At 43.2% G+C, this 14,373-nt stretch overlaps 1 protein-coding gene across 1 annotated transcript in view; it reads right to left on the bottom strand.

The window, feature by feature from the left end:
- Shc3 (SHC adaptor protein 3) overlaps positions 1 to 14,373 on the bottom strand; it is a 133,064-nt gene that overhangs the window by 22,751 nt on the left and 95,940 nt on the right. Inside the window, exons 7-9 of the mRNA XM_028863810.2 lie at positions 12,957 to 13,083; positions 2,259 to 2,409; positions 840 to 927 (exon numbers count right to left, since the gene is read on the bottom strand). Coding sequence (XP_028719643.1) covers positions 840 to 927; positions 2,259 to 2,409; positions 12,957 to 13,083 — 366 coding nt within the window. The remainder of the gene's footprint in view (positions 1 to 839; positions 928 to 2,258; positions 2,410 to 12,956; positions 13,084 to 14,373) is intronic.

Genomic DNA, 14,373 nt, shown 5'->3' with positions numbered 1-14,373 from the left:
TCCAGCTTCTGTGTCTGGGATACCTACCCAGAATTCCACAGAGCAGCTCCTCAAGCCTGCTGGTGAGAACATTTACTCATAGTTAATTCTCTTCTAAGCCTGTTAGTACCAGGGCCCAGCTAAGACACTTCCCAGTCCTTCATTTAAAAAAAAAAAAAATCTCCTAGCCAGGGTCGGCACTGGTGATTAAAGGCCTTGCCCAACATGGCCAACCAGGTTGGTGCTCCAGGGCCCTAGGAGCCGAGCATCGAGTAACACTGCCTCAATGTGACTTCCCAGTGAGCCAAAGGAGTGCTGAGGCTGGCCCTGGGGGTCTCAGCTGTATTGTCACTTAGAGGTAATGCAGAAAGTGCTACCCAAGAGCACCTGCTCGGATCACTCTTTCCGTGTGGGACCATCTCCGCTTTGCTTGTGGAACAGAAACCTTGGTAATGCTCCTTTAGGAAGGGTGGCTACTGGCAAATAGATGAAGAAATTCTTGTTTGTTCTTAGAGGGGGGACATCTACTGGCTTCAAATAAGATCTTGGGAGCCAGGGGAGTTGACTCATGCCTGCTGTCATCCCCGCGTTCAGAAGGCTACAAGCAGGAAGATCACTGAAAGTTCAAGGCCAGTCTGAACTGTACAGCAAAATGACTTGGCCTCACCAAACACTAAAACAAACTTAAAAACTAAAAGAAAAATCAAATAAGAGCTTAGGACATACTGAGCTATGGAGTCTCAGGTGCCTGTCAAATGTTCATTTTCCTGATGTCTCCAGGGAGTCTCGTTCCTACTCACAGGAAGCGTAGAGACCCATGGTCAGTGCGTGACCTGTGCAGAGCATGCTCTGCCCCTTACCTTGCCTGGTGGGTGCTCGCTGCCAGTCGTCACCAAATGTGTCTCCTAAGTGTCTTCCCTGGTAATAAGTTTGCTCTTTCCCTGCAAACTAGAGATATATGTTGATAATCAGAAAAAAAAGGAAGTATCTTTTCCTTCTCCTCTTTGTGAGCCACGGTGTAGTGGGCGGGGCTTTGGGGGGTTGATGCATCCTCTCTGACACCCACCTTTCCATTCCTGCCTCCAGTGGCATTGTATTTGACAAATAAACTTGCATGGTTGTAAAAAAAAAAAAATCCACAATCTCATTAATGCTACAACACTCTCCTTGGTTTCATGATCCCCATTAATTCCTCCCAAGGGTGACCACAGAGAGATCTTGTACCAGCAGCCGTCCACTCCCAGAGAAGTACATTCCCTGAGAAGCAGGAAGCTGCCGTGTCAGAGCCTTGGTGTCAGTGAGGTCCTAACATTTTTATTGGTACAGTGACCTTATCACATCCGGGGTTGGAAGTGTTGCTCAGCTCACGAGCACATGACTCTGGGCTTCATTCCTAGCGCTACAAAAGAAAGGAAAAAAATATTTTAACCCGTATAAAAGATGGAGATATAATAGTTTTAGGAAGCAATTTTGAGTTAAAGGTTGTGTGAGTTGGAGGGAATGATGGTTCATTTTAATTGACAACTTAGTACAACCTAGAAGAGACGCATCTGAGAGTCTCAGTGAGGGATTGTCTACATTCCGTTGGTCTGTAGGAAAATCCAGGCCACTGTATGCTGCCCCGCTTCCTAGGCAGGGAGACCTGAGCTGAGTAAGAGTGGAGGACGTGAGCTGAGCACAAGCGAGCACGTGAGCATTCACACACATCCCTCTGCTCTGGACTGTGGTTGTGATGTGACTTGTTGCTTCAGGCTCCTGCCCCAGGACTGCCCCACAGTGAAGGACTCGAACCTGGTAAGCTAGCTAAGCACTTGGTCCCCTCAGTTGGTTAGTGTCAGGGTGTTTTATCAGAGCAACAGAAGTGAAAATAGAACAGAGTAGTGGATAAACAAAATAGAAAAAGAAAGGCTTAAAATCCCCATACCTTCAGGGGATGGGTCCACTCTTTTCAGGGAGCCCACAGTAGTATCACAGGCCTTTTAAAAAGCCTGGAATCCTGCCATCCTCTCGTTAAGAACACAGCACGTTGGCATTGGTGCTAAGACTTAGGCCACTTCACTCATGCCTCAGACACGGCACTGTGGTTCTAAGGCACTTGGTCAATGCACTGTGAGGTCAAACCAGACCCCCTCCTTCCCATGTGCTCTGTGATATAGGTGGAAGAAAGCCTGTGAGGGACCGTGCCAAAAGCTAAGAGGAACACCAGCCAGAAATAACACTGAAGAACATAAATGCAAATGAAGGTCATCGGTAACCCAAGAAGACAACCCCAAACTTACCTGGGCTGTGTCAGGAGCTTGGGGTCTGGTTTTCAGTCGAGCATCAAGAAACCCCCCTGGAGGAGGCATCTTACTGGGAACACTGTTGTAGTATGGGTGATCAGGGCCATCTCCCTCCTCTTCGGTCCATGGCTCATCCAGACTCTGCATTCTGTTAAAAGATTTGCAGTGACCTTCACCCAGAATTGAGCATACAGGCAGACCAATGACTCTGACATCAGTGCCGCCTCCACTACAGAAGCAAAACGCCTGATATGGTTTAAGTGTGGCTCCTAACACACATGGGTTCATGGGTTGGAGGCTTGGTCCCCAAGGCGGTAGTGTTAAAAGGTGGTGGAATCTTTAAGAAGTGGAGTCTTTCCATCACAAATGAGACCTCTACACCAATCCATCAGTCACCACCCTCCTCTTCCCCCCGTACTTAGAGTCACTGCAGAAGAGTGTTGTTTATTGTTTTTACTACTCTTTTGCCCTTTGGGGGGCCCCACCCAGCTCCCAAATAAATCACACACGGAGGCTTATTCTTAATTATGAATGCCTGGCCTTAGCTGGCTTGTTGCTTGCCAACTTTTCTTAATTTAAATTATCCCGTCTACGTTTTGCATCTGGGCCTTTTCCATTCTTTTCTGTAAATCTTACTCTTACTCTTATGTGGTTTGCTGTGTAGCTGGGTGGCTGACCCCTGGAGTCCTCCTCCTTCTCTGGCTACTTCTCTGATTCTTTCCTCCCAGATTTCTGCTTCTATATACTCTCTCTGCCTGCCAGCCCTGCCTATCCTTTCTCCTGCCTTGCTATTGGCCAGTTCTTTATTAGACCATCAGGTGTTTAGACAGGCACAGTAACACAGCTTCACAGAGTTAACCAAATGCAACATAAACAGACATTAAAATAACATTTCCCAGCAGAAGAGCAGGGTAGAAATATTGTAAGCCCCAAAGGTAAACAATGTCCCCTGAACAAGACAGGGCCACGGCACTCATGAACTTACAACAGTGTGGTTGCCTGCATAAGATCAAGCCAGTAAACATTTTAGCATGATGAGGGAGCCACGGGGGAGGCATTGAGCAGCCACTGACAGTTGATGGCTTCAAGGGAGGAACCGTCAGTTTTTTATGGGTATGGCCCCTGGTAGATTGCCTGTGTTCTAGTGGATGACCCCATACCCATGAGCTCATGGTCAGCACAAACTGGAATCATCATTTGTTATTTCAAAAGATAAAACAGAGGACAGGAAGTTGGGAGGGGTGGAGAGTGAATCTGAGAGGAGGCTGAAGAGTATGGGGGTAAATATGATCAAAATTTATCGTGTGAGATTCTCAATGAGTTAATAAAATATTATATTAAAAACATGTTATTAAAAAAGAGAAAAAAGTGGAGCCTCATGGAAGAACCATAAGCCATTGAGGACATGCCCTTAGAAAGACTCATGGACCTGGGGGCTCTCTGGCTTCTTGCAACTTCCTCTTTGTTCTTGTGCACATATACCGTGATGACATGCATCCAAGAGGCCCTCAGGACAGCTGAGCATAAGCCAGAACTGTATACTTGGCTTCTAAAGGAATAAGCTACATAAACCTCTTTTCTTCATAAAGTCAGCCTGCCCCAAGTATTTTGTTACTATTCTATATTTCTATGTATCCTTTCTACATACTGAGACAGGGTTTCATGTATCCCAGGATTCTTATGAGCTCATATGTAGCCAAGGATGACCTTGAACTTCTGATTCTTTTGCTTCTACCTCCAAGTGCCCAAATTACAAGCATGGGAGACCATATGGTGCTGGGGATGGAACTCAGGGCTTCCTGGGCAGGCACTTTACCAACAGAACTACATCCAAGCTCTTGCTATAGTACTGAAAAATGGATGAATACGATACCTATTACTAAGAAAGAAATTAGTCACTGTTTCCTCAGTCATCTATGTCTTGGGCATCTGTAAAGATAAGGTGAGTGGCTGGACTAAGCCTGTCTTATTCAGAGATATACTCATTGGAAAATGCCAGCCATATCAGGAATAATCACCTTTAACTGAAAAATAAATAAATTATACCTAAGGAGCACCAGAGCCTTAATATACATGTATGCATTTCAGCAAGCCATGAAACTTACATTAAATAAAATCATATAAAAATGTAGATTGCCTCACAAAAAAATAGCAGAGGGTGGACCTCTGAAATTATCTTCCATATAATCAAAACTGGCCAGAGATGTTGGTTGGTCTGACTCAACTTTTTCAGAACTCTGGAATTAACCAGAAGCTTGTAGCAACCCAGGGGGTATTTAAAAAAAAAAAACCTGAAGACTGGGAAGAGAGCTCAGTAGGTAAGAGGGCTACTATATATGCTTGAGGACATGAGCTTGGAGCCTGAGCAACCATCTATAAAGCTAAGTGAAACTTACGGCATGCACCGGAAACTCTCCCACACCTGAGAGGTGAAAGGTGGGGCTTGCTGGAGCTTTCTGGCCACCAGCCTAGCTGGAAAATAGTGATCTCCAGGTTCAGTGAGAGACCCTGCCTCAAAGGGGAAGAAAGTAGAGAGTGGTAGAAGATGACACTTGCCGGGCCTTTAATCCCAACACTCGGGAGGCAGAGCCAGGCGGATCTCTGTGAATTCAAGGCCAACCTGGGCTACCAAGTGATTTCCAGGAAAGGCGCAAAGCTACACACAGAAACCCTGTCTCGAAAAACCAAAAAAAAAAAAAAAAAAAGAGATGACACTTAAAGTCTTCCTCTGGGCTCTTGCATGTGTGCTCTCACACACACACTGAGGTTAATTTAACTGTCAACTTGACAGAACCTATGGTCACCTCAGAGATGGTCCCTTGGGAATTTGCATGGGGCATTATCTTGATTATGGTTTGATTAAGGCAGGAAGATCCACCCATGTAGCCAGAAGTTTCTCCGTCCCGCTCAGGCCCCATGGTCTGAACAAATCTCTCCCACCTGTGGTTCTGCAGCCGCTAATAACATATTCACAGTGTTCAGAAAGACCATCCCACAGCATGCCCGCTTGTGGGGAAGACCATCACCTGGGCAGAGGGGTGCTGGCATGTGTAAGATGGAGAAAAGCAACCCGAGCACTGACATTTGGGCATTGTCTCTTATTATGGTCTGTGACCAGCTGCACCTTGAGCTGTGAACCAGGATAAACCCAACCTTTCTTCCTTGGGTTGTTTTCGTTAGGACATTTCATCACAGCAACAGACAAGAAAACTAAGAAAAACACATAACACACAAATATAACACACACAACTGAAAAATAAACATTTCAAACAATGACGTAAACAGTAAGATCGGTACCATTGTGGCATCTTAAATAGCCCTGTTTGCATCACTGTGGTAGCCTTGTAAGCTAACAGCATTCAGTCCATGACAACCATCGCCCAAGTAGCCACCAACAGGACAGGGCAGTTCTGAGCTTCCTTCAAAAGCCAGTCCCCCAAAATTTATCATTGTTTTCCCTATCTGTGGTGGTGTGAAAGAAAATGGCCCCCAAAGGGAGTGGCATTGCGAGGAGGTGTGTCCTTGTTGGAGGAAGTGTGTCACTGTGGGGGCGGGCTTTGAGGTCTCTTGTGCTCAAGCTTCCCTCAGTGTGACTGCCAGTTGACTTCCTGTTGCCAGCAAGATGTAGCACTCTCAACTCCAGCACCATGTCTGCCTGCAGGCCACCATGCTCCCTGCCATGATGATAATGGACTGAACCTCTTGAAACTGTAAGCAAGCACCCCAATTAACTGTTTTCTTTATAAGAGTTGCTGTGGTCATGATGTTTCTTCACAGCAATAAAAACCCGAACTAAGACACTGTTTGAGTGTTCCTTTGAGCACCCAATTCCCCAAGCTGTCTTTTTAAAAATTTACTTTTAATTATCACATAGTAATTTTGCACATTTATTATGGGGTGCTGTGTGCTAACTTGATACATTTATACAACACACAGTGACCAAATTAGAGTAATTAGCATTCCCATCTCCTTAAGCACTTATCATCTGTTTGTGTTTGCCAAAGCTGTCTTTATTTAACCTGATGCAGAGCTTGCCTCGGGCATCTGTCACAAATATTCAGAGGCAAATGTTTATCATGTGGCCCACATGAAGCTGGGAATAACATTTGGGTCAAACCATTTTTATTAGTGGAAGTAAGTGACAAAGAATATAGAGTTTATGGAATTTGAGGGGTTATTGGTTACCAAAACCGATAACCACAACTGTTGGCAACCACAAACCCTAAAATGAGAAGCTGGGGTGCTAATAAACTCCAACACGTTTATCTAGAAGGCAACAAACATTTACAGGATTCAGCTTGTGTTCATTCCCACAGGGTGTAACATGGCCCTAAATTCTCACTTCTGGTTTACTATTAAACACCTCACAAGTAGAAGGTGAAAGCTGAAAAAAAAAACCTGATTCACCATATGTTGAAGGAGTATACCAACACACACATACACACACGTACACAAAGATATACATACACATATATACACATATATATGCGTATACATACTATGATACACACACACATACACATGCACACATATAACATTTACATGTATGTACATGTATATGCATGCATATCCACATACATATGTTCATATATGCATGCACACACACGTAGCCCTTCAGTAAAGAGTGAGAGGATGAACTGTTCAACATTTAAGGAAACCTCTGCAAATGTTAGCAAAGGAGCGTAGCTAAGGACATAAATAACAAATGTAGATTATAGAATGTATAGAATTAGTTTGTAAAGTCATCCAAACCACCACAAACATTAACAGAATACATCCTAGAGAGAGAAGAAATGGGTTCAGTCAGGCAAACTTCTACTGCTTACATTTTAGTATCAGAAAAAATTATAAGCTATATTTAAAAAAAAGGAGAAAGTATAGCTCGTATACAGGAAAAATAAGTCCAAAGAAACTGTCACAAAGAAATCCCAGACTTCAGGATAAATAAAGACTAAATATGTTCAGTCGACTTCAGTGAAATGATGTATGAAACACTAAATATGAAAACCATGCCTCACGAAATGGGAGTTACCAGCATTCATGAAGAAATAAAAACAATAATAAATTCTAGAATAGAAAATTCTACCATCACTGCAAACATGAAAAAAATTCTAACATTTCACTTAAGTAAATAGCAGGTTTGGGAGGTAGAAGGAGAGAGACAACATTTTAAAATAGTTCAACTGAGACGAGCCAGTCTGAGGAACAGGAAAAAACTAATTAATAAAAGTGAACAGAGCCTGAGAGACCTGTAGAACACCACTAAGAATACCAATATGTAGGCAGCAGTCCCTGAAGGGGAGCAGAGACTGAGGAGAGCAGGGGAAATGCTGGCCTCATGATGGCACAACCTTTCCAAAGTAGCTAAAGGAAATGTTGCTCTATACAACCAAGAGGCTAGCTGAAAAGCTCAGCTTAGGTAAACTCGGAGAGACTTGAGCACCCTAATCTAACTATTTAAAGACGGAGAGGGCATCTCCAGGGCAGCAGAGGGGGATGCTCCTGAGAACAAGGGATCCTTGGGATACTAACAGCTGATTTCTTCCCAGAAGCAGAGGCCAGAGGCAGGGGAAAGAAAGGTTTCAGGTCATGAAGTCCATATCCAATAAAGTAATACTGCCAAAATGAGGCCGAAAGTATATTCCAAGGCAAGTAAAAGCAGGAGAAACACACTGTGGAAAATCTTCTCTTCAGGGATTACTATTGCAAGTATGTTAAGCTGAAATCAGTCAATCATCAGTAGAAATTTACAACAGAAGGAAGAAGCAGAAGATAATAAAAGTCTGACTACACAAAACAATGTAAATTTAGCTTTGTCTAAAACTTTTATTCTTCCCTTATAATTTAAAAATGCATAAAGCAATGCAACTGTATTAATGAGCACACAATGAATAAAGATGTGGTTTGCATGACAATATCAACACAGTGGAAGAGCTGGAGAGATGTGGCAGGGTTAAGAGAACTTGGGGCTCTTGCAGAATAAATACCCAAATTCTGTTCCCAGCCCACACAGAGTGCCTCACAATTCCAGCTTCAGAGCATCCGAAACCCTCTTCTGGTTTCCACACTGCACTCACTTGCACACTTGAGGGCACATATTCACACATGTACTCACACACATACACACAAATACACACACATAATTAAAAACAAGCAAAATATTTTTTTAAAAAAATAGCATAATGGAGTGTGGAAGAATAGACCTGTACAGAAGCCAGTATTCTGTAGATTATTAAATTCTTTAATCTGAATAAAAAGTTATAAATTAATGTTAACTGTAATCCTCTGATTACTACTTTAAGAGTTGTGAAAGAAGAAGTTAAATTGTACACTTGAAGAATGTTTATTTACTTTACACAAAGAAGATAGTAACTGGGATATAAGAGGATAAAATGGCAAAAAGAAAAAATAGCAGCTCAATATAAGGAGGAAATCTTAACTTATTAGCAATTGCATTAAAAATAAATATATTAAATGCTCTTCTTGAAAGTCAGGGGTTGACAGAGCAAATAAGAAAATGATCCAATAAGTTTTCTATGAGCAACATGATTTAGAAAAAAACAAAGGGAAAACCAGAAAGTTCAACAATAATATGGAGAAACACTAATACTTTAGTATTATATAGGATGACTGGACAGAAGATCAGGAAATAGAAATTTGCACACAAAAAACTAACCAGACTTTAGAGACATTAACAGCAAATTCTACCCCCAAACAACAGCATACAACTTCCTTTTGCATGCAGAGGGAACCTTCCCCAGGAGAAAGCATGCAATGTTAAGCTTATCTAATAATAAGCTTAAATTTTTTTAAAGAATTAAAATTTAAAAAGTATTTTTGCAGATAATAATGGAATCAATGTAAAAATCAAAGTAGACTCTTGCAAGATTAGTAAGATGTTAAAATTAATACATTCCTAAATAAGCAGGTCAAAAAGATTACAAGGGAAATCAGGAAGCTAAAGTGTGTCTAAAGAATGGGTTCGTGGATACAAAAGCAATACACAAAATCAGTTGTATTTTATACATCAATGATGATTAAAAACAAAAATAAGCCGGGCGGTGGTGGCGCACGCCTTTAATCCCAGCACTTGGGAGGCAGAGGCAGGCGGATCTCTGTGAGTTCGAGGCCAGCCTGGGCTACCAAGTGAGCTCCAGGAAAGGCGCAAAGCTACACAGAGAAACCCTGTCTCGAAAAACCAAAAAAATAATAATAATAATAATAAAATAAAATAAGAAATCATTGGAGCATCAAAAACAGAAAATTTTAAGGGGAAAATTGTGCAATCAAGGTTATACATACACAGAACTACAAAACACATTCAAAAACAAAATTCACAAAATAGGGAAATATTTGCTAATAATATTTTTTAAAGTAGCATGAATCTACAACCCCTACAACTCAACAATTTAAAAGAAAAATAACCCAATATTTAAAAAATAAATATTTGAGCAGACATTTCCCCCAAGAAAATAGACAAATGGCTAGCAACACATGAAAGATGCCTGATATCAAAATTAGAAAAATGCAAGTCAAAACTATCACCAAAGATTTTCTTGCCCACCAGGACAGTCATAATCAAAGATGTGGACAGTAACAAATGTTGATGAGGGCATGGAAGAATAAGAAACCCCTACAAATGCTTATGGAAATGTAAATTGGTACTACCACTTTGAAAAATCATTTGACTATGATAGCTGACAAGATCTAGAATCACCAAGGAAACAAGACTCCAGCCACACCTGTGAGGGAGTATCTAGATTAGGTTAGCCTCTAGTCATGCCTGTGAGGGATTATCTAGATTAGGTTAGCCTCTAGTCATGCCTGTGAGGGATTCCCTTGCTTTGGTTAACTGAAATAGAAAACCCATCCTAATAACTTGTGGCACAATGGGCCTGGGTCTCTGGACTGCACAAGGAAGAAGCTAACTAAGCTTATATCTAGCCTCCATTGCTCTCTGCTTCCCAGCTGTGGATCAATGTGACTACCTGCCTCACATTTCTACAGCCTTGACTTCCCTGGCATGATGGACTGTACTTCCAAACTGTGAGCCAAAATAGACCCCTCTTACCTCATGTTGATTTTTTCAGAGTATCTGGAATGGTTATTATTGGGTGTCAACTTGATTTCATCTGGAATTAACTAAAATACAAATGATCATTTGAAGTGGGAAGATCCACTTCTAATCCAAATTTTTTTAGGTGGGAAGATATGCCTTTAATCCAGATCTTTTAAGGTGGGAAGATCCACCTTTAATCTTGGCCACATCTTCTGATGGCAGCCTATATAAGGACATGGAAGAAAGAAGCTTGCTCTCTCTTTGCCTGCCTGCGTTTACTCTTACTAGCAGGTCCATTCCTTCACTGGCACTAGAGCCTGCTTCTTTGGGATTCTGGCATGTACTGAAGGTCATCTGAGACATCCAGCCTTGTAGACTGAACAGCTACTGGGTTCTTGGGCCTTCTATTGGTAAACAGTCATTGTTGGACTAGCTGGACCATAGCCTATAAGCTATTCTAATAAACCCCATGTAACACACACATACACGTGTGTGTGTGTGTGTGTGTGTGTGTGTGTGTGTGTGTGTGTGTGTGTTCTGTTCCTATAGATAACCCTGACTAATACCTTATCACGGAAAAAAAAGTAAAAGGCAGCTAAGACAGTTTCCTAAATGGTTAACAAACAGTAGGACCATTAACTGTATAATTCTACTCTAAGCTTATACACAAGAAATACGTCTACTTCAAAGCTTGACTATAACTTCACAGTAGCTTTGTTCCTAAGAGCTAAAAGAAGGAGACAATTCAAATGCTCACAAAGGGCTTATTTCAAAACAAGTTCACTATACATTATTGAGGGAAGTGAAAGAGGGAACTTGAGCAGAAACCTAGATGGAAGGCTGCTTACTGGCTCATTCACCGGCCCATGCTCAGCTGGATTTCATATACAGCCCAGAACTACCTGCCCAGGGAATGGTTCTGCCCGGAGTGGGCTGGGCCACATTGCATCAATTAACAATCAAGACAATCCCCTACAGACAGATCCATAGCCCATCAGTTCAGCCCTCAGCTGAGACTCCCTTTTCCAGGTGACTCTAGGCTGTGTCAGTTGACAATTAAAGCTAACCAGGGCAGTGTGTTCTCAAAACACAAACGCTCCATACGCCTTGCAACTCAGTCTTCCCACACCATTGTAAATTCGGAGACTGTAACCTGTGATGCATGCGCCCTGTGTGGATTCTGTAAACCAACATCTCCAGTCACATTAAAAATAAAGAACTATGCCGACTCATTCTCGGGTTGGAGGTGTCAGGGCTGTGGCCACTTCCTTCACACCTCCTTCAGTCCCATCCTGTTGAACTCATCAACCTGGGTAAAGGGGGTCCTTACAGGCACAATGGGTGCCTTAAAGGGAATTTGCCAGCTGTAGAACTAAGGGTCTTTCCAGAAAGGCAAAGAAGACAGAGGAGCTGAAAGACACCTTCAGAACAAGGAGGCAGAGCAGACGCCGGCTCCATGACGATGCCACAGAAGGCAGCTTCATAAGTTTGAAGAGAGCAAGAAGTAAACCTAAGGGAAGCAATACTTGTTTGCAGTTAACATACCATTAGAGAGATTTTCCTGTGTACACATGTATATGTGGGCGCATGTACATTGATGTGCATGCATTTGTTTATGTATAGGCCAGAGGTCAACCTCAGGGCTATTTACATTGTTTTTGAGAAAGGGTCTCTCACTGGCCTAGAACTCACCAAGAAGACTGGGCTGGCTGGCCAGTGAACCCCAGAGATCCACTTGAATCCACCTCCCCAACGCTGGGATTACAAGCACACGCCACTGTACCTGGCTGGTTTTTGTTTGTAAACGTAGGTTCTGGAGATAAAACTCAGGTCCTACACCCAACAAGGCAAGTACATCACTGGCCGAGCCACCACCCAGCCTATAATAGCTTTTCATTATGCAAGTGCATCAAGAACAGAATGTACACAAGTTCAAAGACAGAAGACCACGAAATGCCCCATGTGCCCAACAGTACCTTTCAACTTTCTATGTCATAAAATATTCTTACATCCCAAGGAAACTCAATAGCAGACTATTTTTTTAATTAACACCTAAGTAGCCCACATTTGGTGTTAACAATTGCTACTCCACTTAACAGTAAACAGCTATCATGCGGTTCTTAGCCCTGTTTTCCAGAAGAAGCTGCAGTGACTCAGACAGCTTAAGGATCTCGCCCAGAGCCATATGGCAGATGAACAAGCCCTGAAGTTATTAGGCCATCGAGACCAATAAAGCAAAAATGATGCCAGCAGCAGGTGGCTTTGGCTAACTGTGGCAACAAAAAGATGAGACACAGACCGTGTGTGGATTCAGACCCAGGGAGGGACCTATGGAAAAATCAAAGGGCTGAAGAAGACACACATGACGAAAAAAATATTACAATGAACCTGTTTTTGGTAATCTTGTGTACTGTCACCATAGCTTCAAGAAAATGTTTCCTACCCATTCAGGGCCATATGTGAGCTTCCATCTGTCTGCTTTCTGTGCCTCCTCCAAGCACCAGCCAGGTGTCTGTGAGTTCTGGAAACCCCATGATGATCTGGGCCTGCCCAGAGTGCAGTGCTGGGAGCCTGTTTTAAAGGAATGTTTACAGACCCTAAATGAGCCACTGAGAAAGGCAGGCCCAGCTACTCACCGGTCCTGGAGAGCAGGAATCTTGGAAGGACACTGCAAATACTGTTTGAACCGGAGTTCAAAGGCTTGTCCAATGGAGCCAATGACATCTTGGGCTAGCCCATCACAGCATTCCAGAATGTGGCAAGCTGGGAGAGAAGGAGACACCCACTCATTAGAGACAGTGCCAGGGCTCTCTGGACCCCTTGGCAAAGAGCCCCATCTGAGGGGCAGAGGAAAAGAGCCACATGCCTCCCTTCTGGTGTCTCTACCAACCCAGTCTCATCTCTGTGGACATCCCACGGTGGTGACAGAAACGTGAAATTCTTAGAGGGCTCGTCTGCAAAAGTAATGGTTTTATTTTTAATATTTAAAACTTACTTATTTTCATTTTATGTGTGTGTTTGTTGTCTTTATGTATGTCCACACATCTCACGCATGCAGTGCCTGAAGAGTGCAGGAGATTCCCCTGGAACTGGAGTTACAGGTGGTTGTGAAACACCCTGTGGGTGCTGGAAATCCAACCTGGGTCCTCTGCAAGAGCAGCAAGTACTCTTAACCACCGAGTCACCTCTCCATCCCCTTGACAGTTCTGATACTCTCAGAATCTATAAAGCAGTGGTTCTGACTCCATAGGGAAGCAGTGTTTAGAAAGAAAACTCAATTCAAACCAGATCTTTCACTGAGTTTCCTTAAGGCCTCAGGAACCTCAGCAATGGATTTAAACTGGTACCTCCTAGATGGATCTTGATCTGTTCAATGGTCTTAGGAGAAAGTTGTTCTTGACTTAGCAAGAGTGAAGCTTTGACAACCAAATCTGGCTGAAACTCTAAGCCGCACAGTGTAGGGACTGAGGAAGGGCTCAGTCGATAAAGCCCGAGCCACACAAACCTGAGGGCCTGAGTTCAGTCCCTCGGACCCCAGAAAAAGCCAGGCATGGAAGCAGAGGCCTGTGACCCAGATAGAATTAGGAGGACTCCTAGAGCTCATTGTCCAGCCACATAGTCTCCTCAGCAAGGTCCAGGTTCAGTGAGAGAGCTGCTTTAAAACACGGTTGAGAGTGTGTCTGTTTCCTTCCTGGGGCTGTGATAGAAGACCCCGGCAAAAGCATCTCAAATGAAAGGGTTCATTTGGCCCAGTTCCAGGGTACAGTCTACCACAGCGGGGAGTCCGGTGGCAGAGGCTTGCAGTTCGAAGGTGAATGGTCCTGCCTGACCATTGCACATAGTGTGTGCTGAAACTTCACCCTGAACACCATAAATAAACTAATTACGTGCCAGTCAAAAGTTACACAGGGACTAGGAAGACCACTAAGCTGGCTAAGGGCTTGCCATGAGAGCAGGAGGACCTGAGTTCAGGTCCCCAGAAGCCTCATTAAAAGTCGTGTGCGGTGATGCATTCTGTGAATCCAGCGCTGCAGAGGAGAGAGGGGGTGGGCT

The sequence above is a fragment of the Peromyscus leucopus genome, chromosome 5 (assembly GCF_004664715.2).
Source record: "Peromyscus leucopus breed LL Stock chromosome 5, UCI_PerLeu_2.1, whole genome shotgun sequence".
Classification (NCBI taxonomy): domain Eukaryota; kingdom Metazoa; phylum Chordata; class Mammalia; order Rodentia; family Cricetidae; genus Peromyscus; species Peromyscus leucopus.
This window is presented reverse-complemented; position numbering and strand designations above follow the sequence as displayed.